At 44.8% G+C, this 25562-nt stretch overlaps 1 protein-coding gene across 2 annotated transcripts in view; it reads right to left on the bottom strand.

Annotated features, from left to right (window-relative positions):
* ATF2 (activating transcription factor 2) overlaps positions 1-25562 on the bottom strand; it is a 1079253-nt gene that overhangs the window by 553673 nt on the left and 500018 nt on the right. For both annotated transcript variants that reach the window (XM_069616143.1, XM_069616142.1), the window contains one exon: positions 2831-2911. In XM_069616143.1, coding sequence (XP_069472244.1) covers positions 2831-2911 — 81 coding nt within the window. The remainder of the gene's footprint in view (positions 1-2830; positions 2912-25562) is intronic.

The following is a 25562-nucleotide window of genomic DNA, read 5'->3' as shown; positions in this document are numbered from 1 at the left end:
TGAGAGTTACTTGGTGTATGCTGCCAACGTAGAGATGTCGTGAGTCTGGATTTGATGGTGAAATGCTTCACAGGACTGGCAAAGATGTTGTTCCTTCCTCGGCAGAGCTTGCAGTTTCATTCCGTAGACTGCAGCAAGTCCATTCTCTACACAGCCTTCTGGGACGGGTAGACCTGTAAGACTAGAAGCAGATTTCTTGCCTGAATGGCGTACAGCAGGCATTGGGTGATGGACCATGGTACCCTGGTAGAGACCCCAAAAGGCCTCCTGTCCCAGACTGGGAGGGGTCCACCTCCCCCCTGGCAGCATAAAGGACCTGACCTTTCACAGCTCTAAAAGGCTGCCATAAGATCAAAAAAGGATAAGAAATGCTATTTCTCATTGCGCGTAATAATTCTCATTAGATGATTAAACCCTGAAAAATAAACCAATAGGAATTAAACTAAAAATGGATATGATAGGAGAGATCGCCTATTCACTCTTGGGGGGAGCCAAGTGGAAACAGCATTCAAAATAACACATTCCCTATGGGGCCTGGCTCACCTCCCACAGTTCTGTGTTGGAGACCTTGTATTTGGAAAGTATGACAAATCGCAGCTTTCATCCACTTCTTCATGGGGGAGCCTTTCCTTGTGAGGCTAGTGAGGTGAACCCACTAGTCGATACCCTCCCTAGGGGGAGAGGCAAGCGGGACGTCTCCAGGGGGAGACTCGCTCCTTGGGGACAAGGACTCCCGTTCCGCAGAGGGACTCCCTAAATTACCATGAATAACACCAAGGCTTCAGAAGTGATCAAGCCATTGTCTGTTCCTGTTTAAGACCCAAGATTCAACCGGAGGAAACGCATTGTAATATTACTGTGAAGAAGAAGAGTGAGAGCAATGGAGAGCGCTCATCTGAAAGAGAAAGCCGAGTATAATCCTCTGCTGGGGAGGGCCCAGCCATGTTTAATAAAAAGAGAAGAAGGAATGTTCTCAGAGAGTAGAGAAGCCCAGGAGTTTCAAACCAGCAGTGTTGTGGAAGCTCATTGAGAGAAGCACCGAGAGGGCTAGAAGCTGGAAATAACAGGGGGAGGAAAACCCAAAGAAGTGAGCCAGTCATGAGTGGTGGCATGACCCAGGAGTGGTGTACTGTGCAGTCTGTAACTATGATGAGAGAGCTATGACTTTGGCCCTGCGGAGCGGATGCAGAGAAGCTGAGAAATCAAGAAAGTACAAATCATCACTTGTCTCTTTTTACTTGTCCCAGTAACAACAAGGGACCAGGAGAGTGAGAATTATCATTGGGTTCATAGTACATATTCCAGAGAGAGAGCAAATAAACACGAAACAGAGTAATTATCTAGATCATCATATTCGTTCCTGTGAGGTACCGAATAACCAGAGGAAGACTGAGAAAGGGAACAATAAGAAAATGGGTTACATTTCTCAGAAGGTAAAGTTTATACTAGAGAAAGAGACTTTCAAAGACCTTGAAGAAAGGTAAAGTGGCAGAAACTCAAAAGGCAAGGAGGAACCAAAATAAGGCATCACAAAAATAGCAACAAGGGGAGCCAGAGAGCAGGAAAAGTCCCATAAGTTAACTGAATTACTTAATTCAACGGATAGCCAAGAACTATCTGAAGATTCTACATTAAGGCTGGGGAAGTCACTCCAGGAGACGGGAGTCACTCCAGGAGAAGGGAGTCATTCTCCTGGGCTTTAGTGGTTTTGTCTTGGTGATAGGTCAGCATAGTTTAGTTTTGCAGGGAGGACAGATTTTACTTCTGGACATCCCACATTGATGACACGCACCCTAGTTAGTTTTGTTAGGCAGGGAAATCCACAGATTAGGGACAGTGAGGCCCTTTTCTTATTGAAATAAAGTATCAGTAAAAAGGACAAGCTCTGGTCTGTCGCCTCTTTCTGACCCTCCAAAAAAAGTCAACATGAAACACATTAGAAATTAACAGAGGTTCTATAATGTTTACTTTTTTTTTTTTAAAAGAGGACTTGGAGAACAAAATACATAAGGGGGGGCAGTTATGTTCAATGTGCAGTACGACTGGACATTTGTAAAGCGCAGTTCGATTAATAAGAGTTCTAGGTGAACTATCTACTTGGATTAATCAATTGCTTTCTCATCTTCAATGTTGAGCCCCCTCACCACTAATAAACAGATGCAATAAAAGACAAATAACCTTGCGTGGACATGACCATAAGACCAAGATTTGAACTCCTGTACTACAATATTCAGAGAAGCTGTTATTGCGAGATAAAAGATAATTATGTCACTGACCTAGCTGATGAGGACTCAAATGCTAAAACCACATTGTCCTACTATCCTGTGATAGGTCACCCAAAACTATAACAAGGAGAAACAAGGAGTTGAGGCTGGGTGGTGGGTGGAATTTCTGCCAGATGCTTCAGATGGACGTTTAAGATAGAGTGCTTCTTTTCTGGGGCTCAGAGAGGGCTGAAGACTCCATTAGAACAATATATAAGGGAGGAATGATAAGCGGAACATAAACAGTTAAGTGAGAGAGTCAATGATTGGGCCCAGGGCTGTCTCAAATGTGGCCCTTTACAATCATTTCTGTTTTGCTCCTAATGCTTTAAAATAATTCATGCAGGGGCTGAGACGAATTACCATTTGTAAAATGTCTTGAACAATAGAATTAATGAACAAATTAAAAAATAAAGTGACACAAAGCCATTTGAAGAACAGGTAGGTAATTGCTATGTGTAAAACATAGTAATAAATGGGTAGAACAAGGACTTACCTGCCAGTGTTAAATACATTGTGACAAAAAAGGTATTTACACGAAAATAAAGTATAACATGTTCAATTACCTCTATGACCATCTCATCATCACTACAGTCGTTATCTATGAGTGGTAGAGGGCTGCTGCAGACAGTTAACTCGCTGAGTTCCTGAAACAAAGGGAAACACACAGTGCATTTAACTTAAATGTTCCTTTATTACTAAGAACACAATGTTCGCTTTTTACAACATACCTGATGAGTTTGTTATACCATATGAAAGCATAATAATGCACATTTAAAATCAATGTACAATGAAAGAAAAACTCAGATAAAAAGCCTGAATGTGATTCAATTTGGAAATCAACCAAAATCCTAAGAATAAACAATAGGCCACAATTGTAAATGAACACAATTACTTTAAGTACAAACAAAACATTATACAGTAAAAACATCACTTGTGATGTGCTAGTAACAATTTAAAAAGCTTCAGGAAATAAATATATTTGAAAAGTACTTTCAAAACTTAAAATACAAACAACTAACTTTTAAAAGTACAAATACACATCTAATTTTTTCTGCAAAAATAAAAATCTGGGTATCAATTTGTTATTCAAACATAAAAAGTTTACTTCCTTCAAGATACCTATACCAGTGAGAGGTGACCCTCGTCCTCTCAGGATTGCAGAACAACTTAGATGTAGCCCTTACAAAAGAGGGTTTTGCCTTTGTGAAATAATGTTCCCTTACCTACGTTTGCTCAGAGAAGCTGTAACTGCTGTAAAGTGTAATGATTCACTGCAGATATGGAAAGGCAAGTACTACATGTTTATTATGAGAAACCTTACTATCCACATTCCTTTGGTAGTTCCATTCTTCAATTATCATTTTTGACCAATTTCCTTTACACTCTATTCTCATCCTGTGCAATGTATAGTTTACTATAACATCATTCCTTCAGATGCATCTCCCCCTAAACCCCTCACCTCACAAACCACATACAAAACATTGGTTCTAAGCAATTGTATACACCAAGTCATCTGATTACAAGTTTAACTTTGCTCTACATATTTTATGGAATGTGATTCTCACGAACCTGTAAATATCAGAATACTTACTTTACAAATCTTTCTCTAGGTCACAGCATCTCTAGACCATAGCCAGCACAGTATAAATGTGGTAATCTGATAATTGGTTGGGTGCTGTGAGACACCTGTGCCTCCTCCCTATAAATTAAGAGACCTCATTGATTTTATTCTCGGCCTCTTGCTATTCCTCTGCTGTGCCATACATCTCGCCAAATCCTAATATTCCATCTCTGTACACATTTCTACTGCTTTTGCTCCTTTCCAAACCTTTTGTTTCTGTTACAGTTCAAAAGCTCTAACTGAAACACTTTTATAGTAGTGTTCTATTTTGTCTTGTTGTCCCTTCACACTCTTGATTCTACTCTTTTCACTTCGAAATCCTACATGCTGACTTTACCATCAGGTACACTCACATCATTTTGCAACACTTTCTGTACATTCACGAGTTGTGCACACTTACCTTGTTTAACAGCTAACATTATCTTCACACAAAACGTCACTGTAAAATATAAATTTCTTTCAGTGGTTATCATCATAGTACTTTTTGTATATATTCAGAGACTCTTGTAGAGGAGCAGTTGGATGCATTTTCCCAAACTACCACCCCCTCATTGCCATCATGCTGGAACAGCAGGAGAAGGTCCCTATGTGAGACTATGCCCTTACCACATCGAGTGTACAAAAGATGATATGTACAACCGTATTGCATGTACACTCATACTGAAAGTGTTGAAGGATGCCGTATGGAAGGATGTCAGCATACACCACTGGACATCATGGAGAATGGAGTGAAATCTGACGTGGATAGAGTGATATCCTAAAGAAGATATACGCGGCCCTATTGAAATGATATGGAACTACTTAAGAGTGACCATGTAACTGAAGCAATAAGAGAAAAATGTATGAAACGATAAAGTAATCATGAATGTAAAAGAAGACAAAGTAACTTGCTGACCTATAAGTGGAAATATGCAGTAACGCAAGGTCGAAAAGATACACAGAAGCTTGCTATAGAGGAATATATAACGAGGCAAGAACGGCCGTTGTTGGAAAATGGACACCAGCTTGTGTAAATATTCAATTCAACTGCCTTAGAAACAGATCAGGGTTGCAGAGTCAGGAGACAGTGGATGAGCAGCTTCATGTGCAAAACAAAGAGGGGTCTATGTTGGCTTGGGATCAAGGATGCTAATATTAAGGAATAACTGCAAATAACAAAGTGAGGCAGACGGTTAAGCCATGGATGAGATATTTTTCTCCAAGTTAAAATAGAAGAAAACATCTGCAAGAGGCAAGTATTGGACAATTAAAGTGTATAAAGTCTATACAAGGTAGAGCGAGCAAGTCACTAGAGGCCAAGGGGAGCAATGACACTCACTATAATTAAATCAAACAGCAGTAAATAAGAGGCTGTAATCGACAAATTCGTTGTCACTTCCCATGTGACTCAGAAGTCGAAAACAAGGGCTATTCATTAAGCTTTGGATGAAGATAGTGAAGTGCTTTCACTCCCTTGAATGTCCTAGCACAGAGAGTAGGCTACAAAGTCAACTACAAATGGGAAAGTTTGGCTCATGGCCGGTCTGATGAGAGATGATGGATTAATTGGGCAAGTAGGGAGTAATCTGACGTGATTCAAGCACCTGGGTTTCGGTTTCCTTATGTGTGGCTAGCCGAGCCGAAAGTTCAAGGTTGGGCGGATGGTTCAGGTCTAGTCACCCTAGGCCCAGATCTTCGGACTTTTGGCTGTTCCTGCCATTAGCCGTAAGATTGCAGAGCTGTCATGATCTCTGCTTCCAAAAGATCAGGACTTGCCCGACTCCCTTGGAAGCAGACCCATAACCCCGGTTCCGAGTGCCAGCCAGTCCCAATTGGGACCTTTTGGACCCTGTCCTGGCGCCAGTGGCACCAGGCTCATAAAGATGCCCAGTCCCAGCGCTGGAAGTGCCGGGCTCATAATGCTTGGGTGGACTTACCTGCAGCAGACCATGCTGCTTACTTACCTGCCAGTTGAACCCCTGATCCTCTTCTGTTTGGGACTACTTTTCCTGTTGGGTGGGGCAGGAGCCACTCCCTAGGTTCAGAACACTGGAACTCTTCTGGAAAGCAGGAACTCTTTTCTTACCTAGGCGTGGCTGTGGAAGGAGATACCTAAGCACTACAGGAGGCTATTTAAACCACACCCGATGGATGAATCTTGCTTTGCGTTATTCTGCATTCTCTGCAGCAGAACGCTCATCGTGTCTTCTGCTTCTGATCCTGGGCCTAAGGGAACAAAGGCTTACCATCCTGGAATCCAGTCTTCAGCAGCACCTGTAAAGACAAAGAAAGAACAGGTTAGCACTACGGTCTTCAGTGGCAGCGCATCTCTTACCTGGTCCATCGGCTGTCACCAACGCCTCGCGCTGCATTCCGGCATCTGAAAGACAAAGGCTTACCTACTCTTCGCATGCTCCGGAGGTCTTCGCACTGCATTCCGGCATCTGAAAGACAAAAGCTTACCAGCTCTTCGCACGCTCCGGAGGCCTTCGGCGCTGCATCCCGCATCTGAAAGACAAAAGAAGGTGCGATTAAAGACATTGGGCAACTTTATTACTCACGTGCCATTACTCCTTCCCACGCCGAATCCAGTGGGTATTCCAGCACCCTTCAGCTTCTCTAAAGCTCCGAACTTGTACCTGCAAGATAAAAGGGACAGTTAGTGCGCATCGTGAAGCAGGCTACAAGCGCTTACTTACGTGCTTCCAGGCGCTTCTATTCCTCACGCGGGTTCGATCCTCAACTCTCATCAGCCCGCCATCTGCCATCGCCGGAACCCTGCAAAACAAGAGATATCATTACAAAAGACTTTTAAGACATTTGAAGTGCCCAGAACTTACCGTTCGTGCAGTTAACGACGGACAGCAGTCCTCTGAGGTCAAGAGGCCTGCACCCTTATCCAGTGAAGAAACTGGTTACGGCACCCTGCCCCGAGGCAGATGGAGAGCTCGGCGTTCACTTACCTAAGGTGAGGGTGTTAACCTTTGGGGTTCTACAGGAGAAGAGAAAGGGAAGAGGAGAAAGGCACCCAATAACCCCAGTTCATTAATCCCATATTTTCTATCTGCAGACATCTTACTCTTCGAGTCAGACATACAGTGCACAGAGGTCCAGCCCAAAGAGCCAACCGTGTGTTACACATCACCTTTGAAGATACGGCATTCACCCAGTCAAGACCGGCGCCTCTGCGGGAATCAGGTGAGCGTTACAGAACGCAAAGCCTATCGCAAAACTCCCACCCAGGCGCTATGGAAACCTCGGATACCGACCAGCTAGCCCAGTTACTTGGGGAACTAAGAGCAGAAGTGCATGCAGCCCGTCAGGAAACGAATGCTCTAAGAAGGGAACTGATTATTTCCAAGGAGCGAACAGACGATCTCGCTAGACAATTGCTACAGTCACAAGCCGGACAAACTCCGTTACCCGCATCAGGGGCAAATCTTCCTTCAACATCCTCTACGAACACAGTGCAGATCAACCTACCTGGGAATGTACCTCTGGCTCCGCCCGAACGATTTTCTGGTGACCCAAAGAGGTTTGCAGTATTTATTAATGAGTGCCGGTTGCACTTCTTATGCCGACCAGAAGCCTTTCCAACTGATCAAGCTAAGGTAGCTTTCGTGCTTTCGTACCTTAGTGGCAATGCGGCAGACTGGTCGATCCCTCTAGTTAATCAAGATGATCCGGTTCTCCATGATTTTCAAGCTTTTCAGCTCAGTATGGAAAAACTGTTTGCAAGACATTCACAGGGGCAGGCCTTGGACAATGAGCTCCTTTCATTGCGACAGGGTAATCAAGACCTTTTGGCTTATATTGCGTCTTTCAACAGACTGATAGTGGAAACTCGATGGCCTGAGGACAAAAGGATTACGCTGTTTTATAGAGGTCTACGTGGAGAGCTCAAAGATGTGTTAGCCCAAGTAGTGAATCCCCCGCAAGACTGTTCGGACTATATTGACTTAGTCGTTCATATTGACCACAGACTGCAGAACAGGAAGGCCGATCGTTCCAAGTTTGATGTTCGAGTATTTTCCAAACCACCAACTCCTACCAAAGGAGTAGACTCCGGGGAACCCATGCAAATAGGGGGCCTGAAAGGACCACTAACACAAAAGGAGCGGGAAAGGAGAAAACAGCTGCAATTATGCCTCTATTGCGGAAACTCGGGGCACTTTCTTCGAGACTGTCCGGTGAAACCAGCCAAGAAGGCAATAGGTGCTGCAGTTACCAGGGTCACAAACTCTGAGCAGGGAAACAACCTCGGCCGACAAGAATAGAGGTCCTCTTGCCGAGCGTTAAAACCAGTTCCGTGACCTCGCATTTCGTGATACCTATGGTCCTCATTAGCCCTGAACATCCGGATCGATTACATGCGATTGAAGCTTACGTCGACAGCGGTGCCATCGGCAATTATGTGGATCATGAAATGGTTCTGAGGATGAATCTGACTCTTTGTCCAAAGGCTGTAAAGGACGTCATTACTACGGTGGATGGTACGGAGATAGCCTCCGGACCAGTAACGCATACCACCCAAGAAGTGACGCTAGTAAGTCAAGATGGACACCATGAGAAGATCGTGTTCGATGTGATCAAGGCCCCTCAGTTCCAGATTATTCTAGGAATTCCTTGGTTAGAGAAGCACAATCCTCAGATCGATTGGCGAGCAAGAACGGTTCAGTTTCCAGAATGTGTCTCTACTTGTCACCCTCGACTTGGTGTTGCACTGGCAGCAATTTCCTCGGAGGCTCCTCAGTTACCTCCTGAATACCTAGAATTCCAAGATGTTTTCCGGAAGGATCAGGCTAACTCTCTACCTCCTCATAGGTCGGTCTTATGACTGCCAGATAGACCTGATACCTGGATCTACTCCTCCTTGTAGTAGAATGTATGCCCTCACCGAGCCTGAGAATCTTCACCTCCGACAATACCTGGATCAATACCTAGCGAATGGGTTTATTCGTCCTTCCAAGTCCCCTGCTTCCTCAGCTTTGTTCTTCGTTCCAAAAAAAGAAGGGGACCTTAGAACTTGTATAGATTATCGCGCCCTGAACCAGATCACCGTTAAGAATAGATATCCGTTACCTTTGATCCCTGAACTCCTGGACCAAGTCAGAAAAGCATGCATATATACAAAGCTGGATCTTAGAGGAGCCTACCACTTGGTACGAGTAAAAGAGGGCGATGAATGGAAGACGGCCTTCCGCACCAAGTATGGGCTATTTGAATATCAGGTCATGCCCTTCGGACTTTGCAATGCCCCGGCCGCCTTTCAATATTTTTGTTATGAAGTGACTTCCAGGCTTTCTTAGTTACTTCTTAGGTTTATTACAGGAACTTAGATTACAGTTACATAAAGATAAATAATAGAGAGTGTGGACTATAACAGCACTGGCCCCATCACCCAGGCAGGGGAGCTCTAACTGCCTCAGTATGGAACCTTCAGATAAACATTCCACCATCCACACAGTGACATTCCATGTGACATCACAGGCTCACAGCAAGACAGCATTACACAGACAGCCACTACATAACACATCTCCTTTCCTTACCAGACACACACACAGAAGGTCACTACACAACACATCTCCTTTCCTTACCAGACACCCACACATAAGGTCACTACACAACACATCTCCTTTCCTTACCGGACACACACAGAAGCAAAACAATAAAGAGTTCCAAATAGACTCAGCCTATCAGGTGTACCAGATTAGTCAATACGACCAAATACCACAGATCACCATGAGACACTGGCCAGACATCCCGAGTCCATCTGCGTACCAGGCATTTGACCACTGATGACCTAAGACAGAATTACAAGAGTACTATGCCAAACAGGCTGTCCGGAGAAAACGCAGTCTTTGGCACAGCAAAATATAGGAAGAATATCGCAAAAAAAAAAAAAACGAAGGCGCTACCTTCTTTAGATATCTGTGGAAACAATCCAACGCGACACTAATCTACTAAGTTTCTAGCCCTACTCCATACTGGCAGAGGCGCTACCTCTCGCACAACAGAATGTTCCACACGCTGGAGGCGCTACCTCCCTCGCGTACACTAGGGTCCATGCTCACCAGAGGCGCTACCTCTCTTCAATACAATTCTTCGCATACGCACCGGAGGCGCTACCTCCTTCAAACACCCTGGTGACACGCACATCAGAGGCGCTACCTCACTTCAGAACTTATTTTGCCACATTAACGGGAGGCGCTACCTCCCTCTAATACCAATTGAGCCACACTCACCAGAGGCGCTACCTCTAACTACTACTACAATGTCACTCAAGCCAGAGGCGCTACCTCATCTTCATACCAATCGTGACATAGACACATCAGAGGCGCTACCTCTCATTATTACCACATTAACGGGAGGCGCTACCTCCCTCTAATACCAATTGAGCCACACTCACCAGAGGCGCTACCTCTCTCACTCGTGACCCACATACCAGAGGCGCTACCTCTAACTACTACTACAATGTCACTCAAGCCAGAGGCGCTACCTCTAAGTACTTACAAAATGCCATCCACATCAGAAGCGCTACTTCTTCAGTTACTGCCAGATCCATACCATCTACATGCCCACTATTGTGCAACTATTTTACTTCCAACTTAAACTGAATCAGGCTAAGACATTTTACAATTTACCATGTTATCACTGCAGTGTTATTAAGATAATCAACATTTTTGACCTAGAAGTCCATGGTCATCTCTTGACCTTAAGATAAATACTCTGCTCCTAAAAGTCCATGTTGCTTGTTAGCAACCTACACCTGAAAATCCTCAACAGGTTATTTTAGCTCAATCTTCCACACTTAATAAAAAGGATACATATATATAACGCATTAATTTAAAAACACACATTTAACCAAACATTAAGTTGTGAAGTCCATAAATTGCTCGTAGATTCATGTTAATACTAGAAATGGTGCCCTTAACAGCACACATAAACACCATTACTTAAATCTAGAGAACCGTCACATTCACATTTAATGTTATTCACTCGTCGTTACCTTTACACAACTCTGTGTTGTTGTTTTCATGACAAATATTCCATATTTATGCTTTAATGGTATCCTCTTAACAACGTTGCATTGTAGTCACTTATTGCTGCCATGACGAAGTAAATTGAAAACATCCCCTTTTATTTTTCATTGCAGACCACATCTCACATTAGCATATGATGCTTTCTCCAAAACAAAACACGAGCACAACAGCTGTAACTTCCCCTTTTGTCGTCGTATTAGCCTCCACTAGTACTGACCAATCCTCCTTGCTAAGACATTAAAAAATAAAAGAATCACATAATCCCTCGGCGACCTTTTACTTTTCACATTTTTTTTTTCAAGCTGCATTGCACACGCTCCTTTCCTGCGCACTCTAACATCGCGGTCACCTTTGAACCTGAAACTGACAGGAGGCTGTATTTCACTGTAGCTCTCTCTCACTTAGAGCTGATGATAGGGAAAGCAGAACTCAATTTGTTCCGCGCACGTCATCACGTTGGGCCACGCTCATGCGACCATTCCTCAAATGTTTCCCTATTTCTTCCGACAATCACAGCCGTAATACGAACGGCTTCATTACACGTTCTGATGATGAATGTTTGTTCGAGGATTGCTGAGAACACCTGTTCACCAGCGTTCTATGTTCGCCAACACCATCACTTTCAAAACACAAGCCAAGGAAAGCAGATCATCAGAATACGATCATTTCCAACGGCCATGCAGGAGCACACACATCAATAATGACATTCTTGCATAGTCATTAAAGCTGCACAGCACTTTTCATCACAAGCCGCTTCATGTCCATACTACAATCCTCATTACTGCAGGGGTTGATTTCATTTCTTTGTTTTTTTTTTTTTTTAAGAACCAATTTTACAGTACTCTGCAGTGCTTTGTTTTACTGAAAGCTGATAGAATGAAAAAAAACTTGCTGCATCTTCTTGGCTGCCATTCATCCTAGCAGTAAAGCACACCATATTTTACAGTACTTTAAACAGCTTCTTCCTGTACTGCACTGCACTTGCTGCCCCCCTTAATTCTTCTTATGACTTTCCTCTACTCTTCACATTTGCTCTTTTCAGTCATTCTTTCACAACATTACAGTACCTTATATTCCTTGTGAAAGGAAGGGGGAAGGCAGGGCAGGCATTTTCAGCTCATCACTTCTTTGGCTACCTGCAAGGGCGAATGTGTCTTCCCATCCCCCACAGGACTTATGCCACGTCGAGTTCAGGGCATCATTTACACAGCTGCCCTCACCAGCTTCAATTCTGTGGGCACTTCTCATAATTTCTGCTTCACCACAGGGCGCCATCACATCACTGGACTGCCAACTGCCATCACTGGTCCTCTTCTAAAAGTATCACCTTACTTTTGTTGATGCCTGAAGAAATGGGGCTTCCTTGCTCTTCCCCCGCCTTGGCCCTGGGTGATGGGTCTTACTTGTATGTGGGGGCAGTGCTGACCACCACTTTGTCCTCCTCTCTCCTGCACCCCCCGCAGCAGGCTCCTTCAGACTTCAACTACTTATTCTGTGCGCAGGTTCTTCTTGAAAGACATCCTCGTCGCCATTGTTATGAAGTGACTTCCAGGCTTTCTTAGTTACTTCTTAGGTTTATTACAGGAACTTAGATTACAGTTACATAAAGATAAATAATAGAGAGTGTGGACTATAACAGCACTGGCCCCATCACCCAGGCAGGGGAGCTCTAACTGCCTCAGTATGGAACCTTCAGATAAACATTCCACCATCCACACAGTGACATTCCATGTGACATCACAGGCTCACAGCAAGACAGCATTACACAGACAGCCACTACATAACAATTTTATGAACGATGTCCTCAGAGAGCTCATAGATGTGTGTGTTGTTGTTTACATTGACGACATCCTCGTTTATTCTTCATCGGTAACTGAACATCGGAAACACGTGAAAATGGTCCTCGAGAGATTGCGTCAACACAAACTTTTCGCTAAGTTGGAAAAATGTGTTTTCAACGTGACTGAAGTTGAATTCTTGGGATTCATATTATCACCTAGCGGAGTGCGTATGGATTCAAAGAAGGTCGATGCAATTCTCAAATGGCCATCGCCATCCTCCGTAAAAGGTGTTCAAAGCATGTTAGGCTTCGCTAACTTTTACCGCAGGTTTATCCCCGAATTCTCTCGAATAGTCCAGCCCATCACCGCCTTGTTAAAGAAAAACAAACGTTTTGAATGGTCTACCGAGGCGGAACAAGCTTTCCATAATTTGAAGACTAGATTTATCTCTGCACCGATCTTAAAACATCCTCGCCCAGAACTCCCCTACATCGTTGAAACTGATGCTTCGAGCCTTGCCATGGGGGCAGTTCTATCACAAAAGGACCCAGTAACCAATCAGTTGCATCCCATGGCATTTTGGTCCCGCAAATTCTCGCCTCCTGAAATCAATTACACTATTACTGATAAGGAACGTCTAGCTATCAAGTCCGCCTTTAAGGCTTGGCGGCATTATCTTCTGGGGGCCCGACACACCGTTACTGTGATTACAGATCACCGAAACCTGCAATATTTGAAAACCGCAAAAGCTCAATCCTCTAGGCAACTCCGTTGGGCACTGTTCTTTGCCGAGTTTGACTTCATAATTACCTATCGACCTGGTACAAAAAACGGTAAAGCTGATGCCCTTTCTCGGATGGGAGTGGAAGAACATTTGATCAATCCTAAACCTGTACCTATCATTCCCGAACAAAGAATTCTAGGTGTAATCGCCACACAATCCATAGAGGAAGTTAAGGATAAAGCCAGGCTACTGGTAACTCCAGCAGACATACAGAATTGGCATCTGCAGGGAAAGGACTTTACAGTGAAGGACAACCTATTATATTTCCAAGAACGGTTATACCTGCCCAGCACAGATTTACAGAAAAAGGTAATCTCTTGTTATCACGATTCTTTAATGGAAGGACATCCCGGTATGACCAAGACCTCGGAAAAGATCAAGCGCTACTTCTGGTGGCCGTCTTGGAAAAAAGATATCAGAGACTTTATAATGTCCTGTGGAGTATGCGCCCAAAACAAGAGTCAAAAGGAAAAACCAGCCGGCCTCTTACGCCCTATTGACATCCCGCCTCGCCCTTGGCATACGCTTTCTATGGACTTCATCACCGATCTACCCCCATGCTCCAGATACAATACGATCCTAGTAATCGTGGACCTATTCTCCAAGATGGCGCATTTCATTCCACTCAAAGGCTTACCAACAGCAGCAACTCTGGCCCGAGAATTTCTCGAAAACATCGTCCGACTGCACGGTTTTCCTTCAGTTCTAATTTCGGATCGAGGTAGTCAATTTATTTCTCATTTTTGGCGAAGTTGCTGTCGGTCGGCTCAAATTGATGTGAGACTTTCGACCAGCCACCACCCTTAAACCGACGGACAAACCGAGAGGACCAATCAAACTCTGGAACAGTATTTGCGCTGCATGCTACAACAAACTGAAAAAACTTGGAAAGATATCCTTTGGATAGCCGAATATGCCTACAATAACTCTGTCCACTCGGGAACTGGGAAGACCCCGTTTTTTCTTTTATACGGTAGTCACCCTCGAACCTCGGAGTTGGATCCACTCCAAGATCTTGGAACACCAGCAGTAGACCACCTGCATTCTACAATCACCCAAGCCTTTAAGGAAGCCGTTTCTCACCTTCAAAGGGCTAAAGAACAATACAAGAAAGGAGCAGACCAACATCGGAAGGAAGCCCCCCAATATCAAGTAGGAGATCAAGTCTGGTTATCCACCAAATATCTACCTCTAAAAGGACCACGCACATTCAACCCAAGATACCTTGGTCCCTATTCCATCACTACCATAGTAAATCCAGTAGCGGTCAAGTTGGACTTGCCCCCTCACATGAAGATACATCCGGTCTTCCACGTCTCTCTATTAAAACCCGTGCAACCTCAAACCCGACTAACTACATCTCCAAAACCTATTCTAGTTGATGGAGAACTTGAGTTTGAAGTCAAAAGCATCCTGGATTCCAAGATCTCCAAATCTAAACTATTTTACCTGATTGACTGGAAAGGCTACGGTCCCCAAGAAAGATCCTGGGAACCTGCAGAATATGTCCACGCGCCTCGTCTAATCAAAAGATTTCATCGAACATTTCCTAACAAGCCCAAACCCCCGGAGAAGCCCGGTTTGGGAGGCGCCTTGAGGGGGGGTGCTGTCATGATCTCTGCTTCCAAAAGATCAGGACTTGCCCGACTCCCTTGGAAGCAGACCCATAACCCTGGTTCCGAGTGCCAGCCAGTCCCAATTGGGACCTTTTGGACCCTGTCCTGGCGCCAGTGGCACCAGGCTCATAAAGATGCCCAGTCCCAGCGCTGGAAGCGCCGGGCTCATAATGCTTGGGTGGACTTACCTGCAGCAGACCATGCTGCTTACTTAACTGCCAGTTGAACCCCTGATCCTCTTCTGTTTGGGACTACTTTTCCTGTTGGGTGGGGCAGGAGCCACTCCCTAGGTTCAGAACACTGGAACTCTTCTGGAAAGCAGGAACTCTTTTCTTACCTAGGCGTGGCTGTGGAAGGAGACACCTAAGCACTACAGGAGGCTATTTAAACCACACCCGATGGATGAATCTTGCTTTGCGTTATTCTGCATTCTCTGCAGCAGAACGCTCATCGTGTCTTCTGCTTCTGATCCTGGGCCTAAGGGAACAAAGGCTTACCATCCTGGAATCCAGTCTTCAGCAGCACCTGTAAAGACAAAGAAAGAACAGGTTAGCACTACGGTCTTCAGTGGCAGCGCATCTCTTACCTGGTCCATCGGCTGTCACCAACGCCTCGCGCTGCATTCCGGCATCTGAAAGACAAAGGCTTACCTTCTCTTCGCATGCTCCGGAGGTCTTCGCACTGCATTCCGGCATCTGAAAGACAAAAGAAGGTGCGATTAAAGACATTGGGCAACTTTATTACTCACGTGCCATTACTCCTTCCCACGCCGAATCCAGTGGGTATTCCAGCACCCTTCAGCTTCTCTAAAGCTCCGAACTTGTACCTGCAAGATAAAAGGGACAGTTAGTGCGCATCGTGAAGCAGGCTACAAGCGCTTACTTACATGCTTCCAGGCGCTTCTATTCCTCATGCGGGTTCGATCCTCAACTCTCATCAGCCCGCCATCTGCCATCGCCGGAACCCTGCAAAACAAGAGATATCATTACAAAAGACTTTTAAGACATTTGAAGTGCCCAGAACTTACCGTTCGTGCAGTTAACGACGGACAGCAGTCCTCTGAGGTCAAGAGGCCTGCACCCTTATCCAGTGAAGAAACTGGTTACGGCACCCTGCCCCGAGGCAGATGGAGAGCTCGGCGTTCACTTACCTAAGGTGAGGGTGTTAACCTTTGGGGTTCTACAGGAGAAGAGAAAGGGAAGAGGAGAGAGCCACCCAATAACCCCAGTTCATTAATCCCATATTTTCTATCTGCAGACATCTTACTCTTCGAGTCAGACATACAGTGCACAGAGGTCCAGCCCAAAGAGCCAACCGTGTGTTACACATCACCTTTGAAGATACGGCATTCACCCAGTCAAGACCGGCGCCTCTGCGGGAATCAGGTGAGCGTTACAAGAGCTTCCTGTGGAGACGGCATGCAACAATACACATGTAAAAGATACAGCAGGTCCCCCTTTGACGGTTGATGGAGAGTGGATGCTGAGGGACTTGAGTTGAGCCATGGATGCAAGTAGAACATTGCAAGTGGTAAAAATAGGGGGCGGGACCGGGTTGTGAATAATATATTTATATAAAAGTAACAGGATTTTTGGGGGATTACAAAGGAGAGAAGTAGATACCTCGATTCCTGGTTCCAAGCGGACGGAACGGTACTCACTAAAAAGACTCAAAATAGTGGTGTTTAGGATTCCTGAGGCAAAGCCAACAAGAAGAATGCGGCAAAAATGAGATGAGATACATTTACTAAAGATAGAAAAGGCAGGCATTTGCAGAAAAATGTATTGAAGTGCACATTTGTGGGGTTATAAATAGGTCAGTGGAAAGCTTTTGTTGTGTTAAAACTAGTAGCTATAAAACAATAGTAAAACATTAAGTTGATTTTTAGATTTTTTTTTTATCAAGAGTGACGTCAATCAGAAGGATAAACATCAAAAGGAAACAAATAAACTCTTAAAATATTAATGCTAGAACAAGATATTAAAAATTGCTATGAAGTGTAAACGAAGGAACAAAAAGAACAACTTTGTGTAGAGTTTTAAAAGCTGATAGAATATTCGGATAATTAACCGGCAATTGATGGTGCCTTCTCAAATAATCAGTGTGGTATATTTGATAACATAAAGAGAAGAATAACAAAATTGGGTAAGTATAGACAGTCGAAATCAACTTATCATCATGGGAGATGCTCCTCTTCTACATTTGTGCAGGGGACATTGCCAAGATATACAGCTAAGATAAGGAAATATCATTTGAAATGGGTCAGAGGCACGAATAATAAGACACTCATGCCGTGGCCTCAGGAGAATTGTTGTCAAAAATAATATTGCAATATATGACAATGCAGTTGCATGCTACATATAAGGGAAAGAAGTTATAGAAAAGGTTGGCTGTTTTAGAGCTATGGAAGATGTACCAGAGTGAGAAAGAAAATCCAGAGGAGAAGGAGTGGATGCTTAATCAGCATAAACGGGAGAATAAAACTCACTCAGCTCCCACTTTCCCCTCCGCAAAACAAGAGCAAAGACACAGAGAAGAAGGGATTTTATTCTTTAAAGGAATTGAAAGCAGCGGCAGGGCACGTTAAACCGACATATGAGCCCTCGGCTTATAACAGTGTGGACAATGCGGAAGAGAGTAACAGCAGAGAACGCAAATATATCACGACATACCATGAAAGTAAACAGCGTGATTAGTGAAAGGATAGACAAGATAAATAGATGGAGATAGGGGAAGAAGCAAAGAAGCAGAAAGAAATTAAGGACAAAGCTAAGGGAATAACAATAGAACAGAATAAATGGATGGGAGGAAAGATATTACTCAAGCTGGATGATAAGGGCATTGATGGGGGTCAAGCGAGAGAGGAGTGGGAAAAGGAAGAAGAGAGAATATGAAGAGAAAGAAAGAATGCAAGCAAAGAGAAGAGCTAAGAAAATACGAGACAAGGAAAGAAAAGGAAAGACTAGAAGGGAAGAGAGAAAAGGAGAAGCGCAAAGAATGCAAGAACGTAGGTTGCAAAGAAGGCGAGGGGAAGGTGAATTAAGGGAGATGAGGAGACAGGAAGAAGAAATGAACAGAAGTAGTGGACTACAAGATGACAAGATAGAGTATCTATGTCATAGAAGCATAGTGCTGATAGAAGTACAATAATGACGAGGAAGAGAGAGTGTCACAACAGCCTCGTAGGGAGCTGCTAGGGGTACCAAGAATACCATCATGGGCAGATGTGCGAGATATAGAAGGCGTAGAGAACAGACTTGCGGATTTATATCTGTCTGCGCCCTAGGATCACTGCAACTTAACACCATATGCCTGACCTCACACACTAAATAACAACATAGCAGACCTAGCAGCTACTCTGCCTGCACTCTACCCAAAACTATAACTCTAGCCATCATTCTAGATACAGGATGCTCACACATTATACAATGCTCCTTATACTATCCTATCTAGTATACCTGGCCTCCTCACTCGCCCCTTGGGAACGTCTCACCATGTCGCCCCCTACAGCAACCACAACACAACGATCCACTACACAATGTAACATAGCTGACAGAAACCTAAGACTACGAGCAAGACTACCCAGAATCTTTGATCCACTCATCAAATACGAAACTAATACCATTCGAGCCCAAAGGAACCCACTCGCAAACCATTCACCCATAACTACATTAAGTATAATAACTACCAAACAAACAAAGAAACAAATGCCCCTCCTAATGCCGCAATAAATACTGCTACACACCCTAACCACACACCGAAAATCAAAGGAGCCTTAATAAACGCTAGATCCTTAGTCGCCCACGCCATAGAAATATCTGAAATTATCTTGACAGAAAACTACGACTTCCTAGCCATTACAGAAACTTGGCTGCATGAGGCATCAGGCCCAGCACTATCCCTAGCTGTGCCCAACAATTATACTATCCTCAGATCGGATAGGCGCGGAGCTCGAGGCGGCGGACTAGCCATCATCGTCAAAACTAAACTCGGGATGAGACTCACCCCCTCACCAACCATTGAATCTTGTGAGATAATGTCCACCAAGACACCCACAGCCAACTCACAAACTCTTAACCTTCACTTGATATACAGACCTCCAGGTCCTATCAAGAACTTCATAGAAGACTTAACTACCATCCTATCAGAAAACCTCAAAGATACTACTCAATCAATACTACTAGGTGACCTCAATATTGGCTTTAATGATATCAACGACTTACAAGCCACAGCAGCTTCCAACACCCTAACAGAACTGGGTTACACACAAAGAGTGCTTGAGCCCACCCATATCAAAGGGAGAACCCTTGATTGGATTGCTGACCACAACTGCAATATAGCCAATCTCTCCATCTCACCCCAAATCTGGTCAGATCACCATCTAATTTCATTCTCCTTGGACACTACCACCCCCAAACTACAACAACCGTGTGCACCTCCTGCACTTACCAGAAACAAAAAAAACATGACATTAGACAAACTACTCCCCGGCATCATGCCCACTCTGGACGCTCTACCTGACAACCTTAATCCTAACAGCCTAGTGGAAGAATTTAACAACATCATGAACAAAACCCTTGACGACATCGCACCACTCAAGCTCAGAAACAGCAAGCCAAAGAGCCACCTGAACAACTGGTTCACCCCCCTCTTAAAAAATCTAAGATTAGAAAAAAGGAAATGGGAAAATACGTGGAAAACTAACCCCAGTCCAGAAAATAAACTGAAACTAGTCAACATCTCTTCTCATTATAAAAAAGAAATCATCCTAGCTAAACAAGAGACCTACAATAACAGAATCACACAAGCCAAATCAAGTACAAAAGAACTGTTCGCCATACTCAGAGAACTGGAAAACCCAATAACACCTCAAGATAACTGTCTCAAAGACAAAAAGTGGTGCTCTGAAATCCAGCAAGCCCTCTCTAACAAAGTTCGAAACTTCCAAAAGAAAATAGAACTAAAACGCGAGACCTTAGCACCCAATATATTACCGCCTATTAAGACACTTCCTAACTCCAAACCCACTACGCAATTCCACTTCTCCAAAGTCTCCATACTAGAAGTAGAGAAAGCAATACTCGGTCTAAAACCGTCCAACTGCAAAGGAGACTTATGTCCAGCACAACTCATCAAAGATGCCGCACGAGATCTAGCACCATTTATCACTAAGTTAATTAATGCCTCCTTTACCACAGGCATTATCCCCAGTAACTTAAAAGAGTCCTGGGTGCTCCCACTCTTAAAAAAGGCTACTCTAGACCCCACTATACCCACTAATTATAGACCTATTACTACGGTTCCGTTCCTCTTGAAGATACTGTACAAGGTGGCATACATCCAAATCCAGAACTTCCTGGAACGAAACCAATTATTAGGCTCCCGACAATCTGGCTTCCGCCCTCTACACGGCACAGAAACTGCACTGATTGACCTGAAAGCCCAAATAGACAAAGTACGAGATTCTGGAAAACCAGCACACATCCTGCTAATAGACCTATCGGCCGCTTTTGATTTAGTGGAACATAAAGTCCTATGTAACCACCTAGATTCAGCAGCACACTTCTCCACTGAGGCTATAGCATGGATACAATCCTTCCTTAGTGACCGCACCATGAGGGTTTTCTCACCTACAGCAGCGGCAGACCCCATCCCTATTACCTGCGGTGTGCCACAGGGATCATGCGTTTCACCAACGCTATATAACATATTCACTAAGCCCCTGTTTGATGATTTGGACCATCTGGGTATCACGTATACTAACTATGCTGACGATACCCAGATCCTCCTCCCACTCACAGGGGTTTACGAAAAAGATCTAGCTATGGTGAACAAAATATACAGCATCGTTCAGGCATGGATGGCAACCCATGGCCTATGCCTGAACGATGATAAAACTGAGCTTCTTATCCTAGGCACCGCACCCCTCATCAATAAACTAAGTACAAATTACTCTTCCTTTACCATAGATGGGAACTGCATACAAGTTGCCAAAGAAGTTAAAACATTAGGGATCTACCTTGATTCTACCTTATCATTCTCCAAACAGGTAAACTCCCTAGCTTCCTCAACAGCCTACACATGCAAGCTCATTAGAGCAGGGAAACAATTCCTTTCTCAGCACAGTTGTCTAACACTAGCCAGAGCCCTTATCATCTCTAAACTAGATTATTGTAACGCACTATACATAGGAGCCACTAAATCCATCATCAACAAAATCCAGATACAGCAAAATAAGGCCCTCCGAGCAGCATTGAACATCCCCAGGAGAGAACACATTACAGCAATAAGAAGGAAACACAAATGGCTCTCCACCCATGAGAAAATCAGACTCAAAACTGCATCTCTCACACACAAATCTCTACATAACAAAGCCCCTCAATACCTAAAGGACAGATTCACTAGATCACACCCCACAAGACAAACCAGACTTGCCTACACCAATCGTCTACAAGTACCACGCTTTAAACTGACCACTATAGGCGGAGCTAGCTTCCCAGTCAAAGCTGCTCAATTGTGGAACGAATTACCCACTACCGCAAGGCTAGAATGCTCTTTTTCCAAATTCAGGCAAATTGTAATTAACTGGCTAACGACAGTAACTGCTAATTGAACCTATGATAATGCTTACGCCTGTTTGCTACACAGCATCTGCACCATACGATTGTAAACTTGTATTGTAAACTTGCACCTGTAACTGGTAATTTCTGTAACTTGTAACTGTAACCTGTAACTTATGCTCTAAGCTGTACATATTCTTACCTTCTGCGCCCTTATACCCCAGGGTCCGGTGCGCATAATAAATACTAAACAAACAAACAAACATATAGGCAAATGAGGGATAAAGAAGGGTATAAAACCAAAGAGAACGTAGAAGGATCGCTATAAGTGGAACAGGAGGAAGGCCAGATGACGCCATAACAGCCGAGCAACAAACGCTGTCTTTAAGTAGACTAGATCTTGATGATGTGGAAAAGGATAGCAGACATACAAGCTGGGGCATAATAATGTCAGACGAAGAAACGGAAGAAAACGAAAGAGCATGAAGGGAGAGAGCATGCAAGTTTTCAGAAGAATCAAGTGAAGAAAAAGGGGTAAAATGGACATATTTAGAGGACCCCAAAGAGAGAACACCAGAATCGACACCATATACTGAGTGACCACAAGCACAATTGCGCAGTGCAGCGGATGTATGCCTGCCTTATGTAAGCAGATTAAGGGCACTACCAGGATGGAGACAAACAGGGGAGACTAGCACCGCCAGCAAGACGAGAAGTGAAGGCAGGTATGATTACGGAACAGGATTTTCCCAATTCCCATTAGAGAAAGGGGGAGGGCGACCACAATATATACTTTGGTCAAAAATGGATAAAGACAATTTAAGATGTAAATTACCAAGCTTAACTTCTGGTGCAGGAACATGAATTTATAAGTTAGAAAGAATGACATCAGGAATGATGTTAGCTATAGGTGACATACAAGGCTCGTTGGCAGCCATTATAGGGTGAGAGCTGACAACATTTGCAAACAAGCAGGATATGCAGGTGTGACTGCACAAAACACGACACACAAAGGAGCGCCATTTAATAATTGCAGAGCAGATGTATGGCAAGCACTCAGAGTACATCAAATATGGGTGTGACTAGGAAAATGGGGGAGCATGAAGACATGTGTACCGTGGGATAAAACGGTAGAATTATTTTACCACAAGTTGTGTTAGGGACTGCCCGAGCCAGTGCAACGGAAACTGAAGAAACATGTGGGAATGGAAGCAAAGCCATAGCCAAAAATACAATTGAGGATTGTGCATTACTACTGATTAATGCAGGAGGAAAATAAGAAGAAAGTTAGTTCAGAAGAAGTTGTCAAATATAGCCGTAGAGGGAACCATATTGACGAGTAATGAAGGTGGGGTGACGCAGGAGATGCAACCAGTGCAGAAAAACAAGGTAGTGTATCCCATGGATCTGAGTGGGTACAATGTTTGGCCAAGGTGAAGAGGAAATGGCAGAGAGGAGGAAGACGAGATGGATTTCAAAACCCTAAGGGAAGAGGAGGATTTAATGGAGGACAACTGCAACAATGCATAGGACATATAGATAGAGCATGTAGAAGTAGAGGAGGCATGCAGCAAAATTGACAAGCTCCAAGAGGGTGGGTGGGCTATGCTATGCAATATAATACAGAACCACAGGAATATTATGCCCAGGATCACACGCAGGTTCAAACATATACGCTGCAACCACAGCAAATGCAGCAAGCGCCATTACAAATGCAATCGTCACAACTGTAATCACAGCAACATGCAAGCACAACAGGTACAAACGCAGCAAGCACAGACACAGCAGGCCATGGTGCCACAATGGAATATGGCTACTGGATTCCAGCAAGCACCTGCACCCAAATTAGGGAGTGTGACTGTGGTAGGAGGAAATCCTTTCAGAGATACAGGGATTAATTTACATCCACAATAGGACAGCCCAAAGAGCGACCTGATGTGTTTAGAACCATCAGTGACACCACACCCCCAAGAGGAACAAGGATCAAGGTGACGATAGGAGGCAAGACATTTTCATTTGTTGTGGACACTGGAGCACCTTGTTCCTGTGTCCGTGAGGGAAAATACCCAATGTCAGGTATTGCAATGAATGCGCAGGAATTCTCTGGGATGATGTGTTTAGTTCCTTTTACAGATGAACGACCAATCTCTATAGGAGAACACAACATGTCTATGCCATTATTATATTGTCAACTTATTAGGGCTTGACTTAATGACGAAACTTAACATGACAATGGGCCTCATTACGACCCTGGCGGAAAGTGACTGACCGGACCGCAACAGCGTAAATAGCGTTTCCGCCATTGCACGAAGGAGCAAAGTGCGGCTAATTACGACCCATCGGGCACGAGCATTACGCCATGGCGGAATCCGAAAGGCTGCGATGGCGGAAATGACCCCAAAACGGCCCTTACCGCCGCCGTACGCTGCACCAGGTGCAATACCGCCACCCATCTTAGCGGTCACCGTAATGAGCGGTCACCGTAACGAGCGGGCACCGCAAATTACGGGCACCGTAAATATACGGAAACGGAAGTAAAAGCATGTGGCCGGAACGGGAAACAGCACGCCGCACAACTATAAAATCCGAATCCCAACACAACCATTAAAAATCCGACCCTGACACACATCCCAACCCGTTAGCAACCCCAGTTAAAAAAATAAATATGGGAAAGGTAGCCAAGAAAGCGTGTGATCGCAAGCGGCAGGTACACTTCTCCCGAGAGGAACTGACCGTGCTCACCGAGACCCTCCAGGAAAATGCCGCCGTCGTCTTCTCCAGTCAAATGACCAGGACGGCCCTTGCCAACAAGAAGGCCATATGGGCCCTGGTGGCACAGCGCGTAAGTGCGGTGGGGACAACACCCCGCACGCCACAGCAATGTCGCAAGCGGTGGGACGACCTGCGGATCCGCGTACGCAGCATACTTTCTGCGAACAGGAACATCGCCACAGCTACCGGGGGGGGTTCAGAGTCGCCCATCAAGTTGACCCCCTGGGAGGATATCTGCGCCTCCACCATAGGAATGGAGAGCATAGAGGGAGTCGGAGGGATGGAGAAAGGAGTGCCGACATCCGGAGAATCAGGTAGGTTGGCCAAGAGAAACAATGCGAAATCCACAAAACACGAACATGTGCAGTACCATGTGACCCCATAGTGCAATACATACTTTGCCCTGACAGCGCCCTCTAAAAGTCAGAATGAATAAACAAATCAATCAAGATGCCATAAACAACCCCTACATGTGCAGCATGCACCCCCTAACTGCAGGCAGCCAAATGAATGCATCCTCAATCCACACGAAAATGAGACCACCTCCAAGGCCCAGTCCCAAATCAGCCTCATGTACCACCCCAATGCATTTGATACGTTGCCATTCCAAATCCGACAGACCCATAACTAACGGTCGCCCCTCTTTACTCCACCACAGGGTCCGATACCAACGACGAGCTGCAGGACACCCCTACCAGCACGCCTGCAAAGAGGGCCAGGACCAACGTCCCAAGAGCCTCCACCTCAGGTGCAAGGATCAAGACACGGCAGCAGCAGGAATCAAGTGGCAGCACACTGGAGGGGACTGCAACAGGCACCCCAGCAGCCAGCAAGTCCACAACCCCAGCACCACAGGTCCCCCCAAAGAACGTATCTGATGGCACTGCCTCTGGTGGTAGCAGCACCATAGGTGACACAGCTGTCATGCCAGCATGCTCCGACACGGAAAACAGTGCTGGCGACGTAGGTACCATCCATGACCTTTCCCAATCCCCCTGCATGTTCCATCCCCTACACCATGACGAAACCACGCAGGGGCACCCTGAAGACGACGACTGGCCAACCCCCACAAGTCCTGTGCCAAGGCAACATGTGTTGAGCAGCCCCCCTGTCACACCACCGCAAATGTCCATGGCCCA

Source organism: Ambystoma mexicanum, chromosome 9 (assembly GCF_040938575.1).
Source record: "Ambystoma mexicanum isolate Mex_15411 chromosome 9, UKY_AmexF1_1, whole genome shotgun sequence".
Classification (NCBI taxonomy): Eukaryota; Metazoa; Chordata; class Amphibia; order Caudata; family Ambystomatidae; genus Ambystoma; species Ambystoma mexicanum.
Note: the sequence above shows the minus strand (reverse complement) of the source record. Positions and strands in the feature narration are given on the sequence as shown.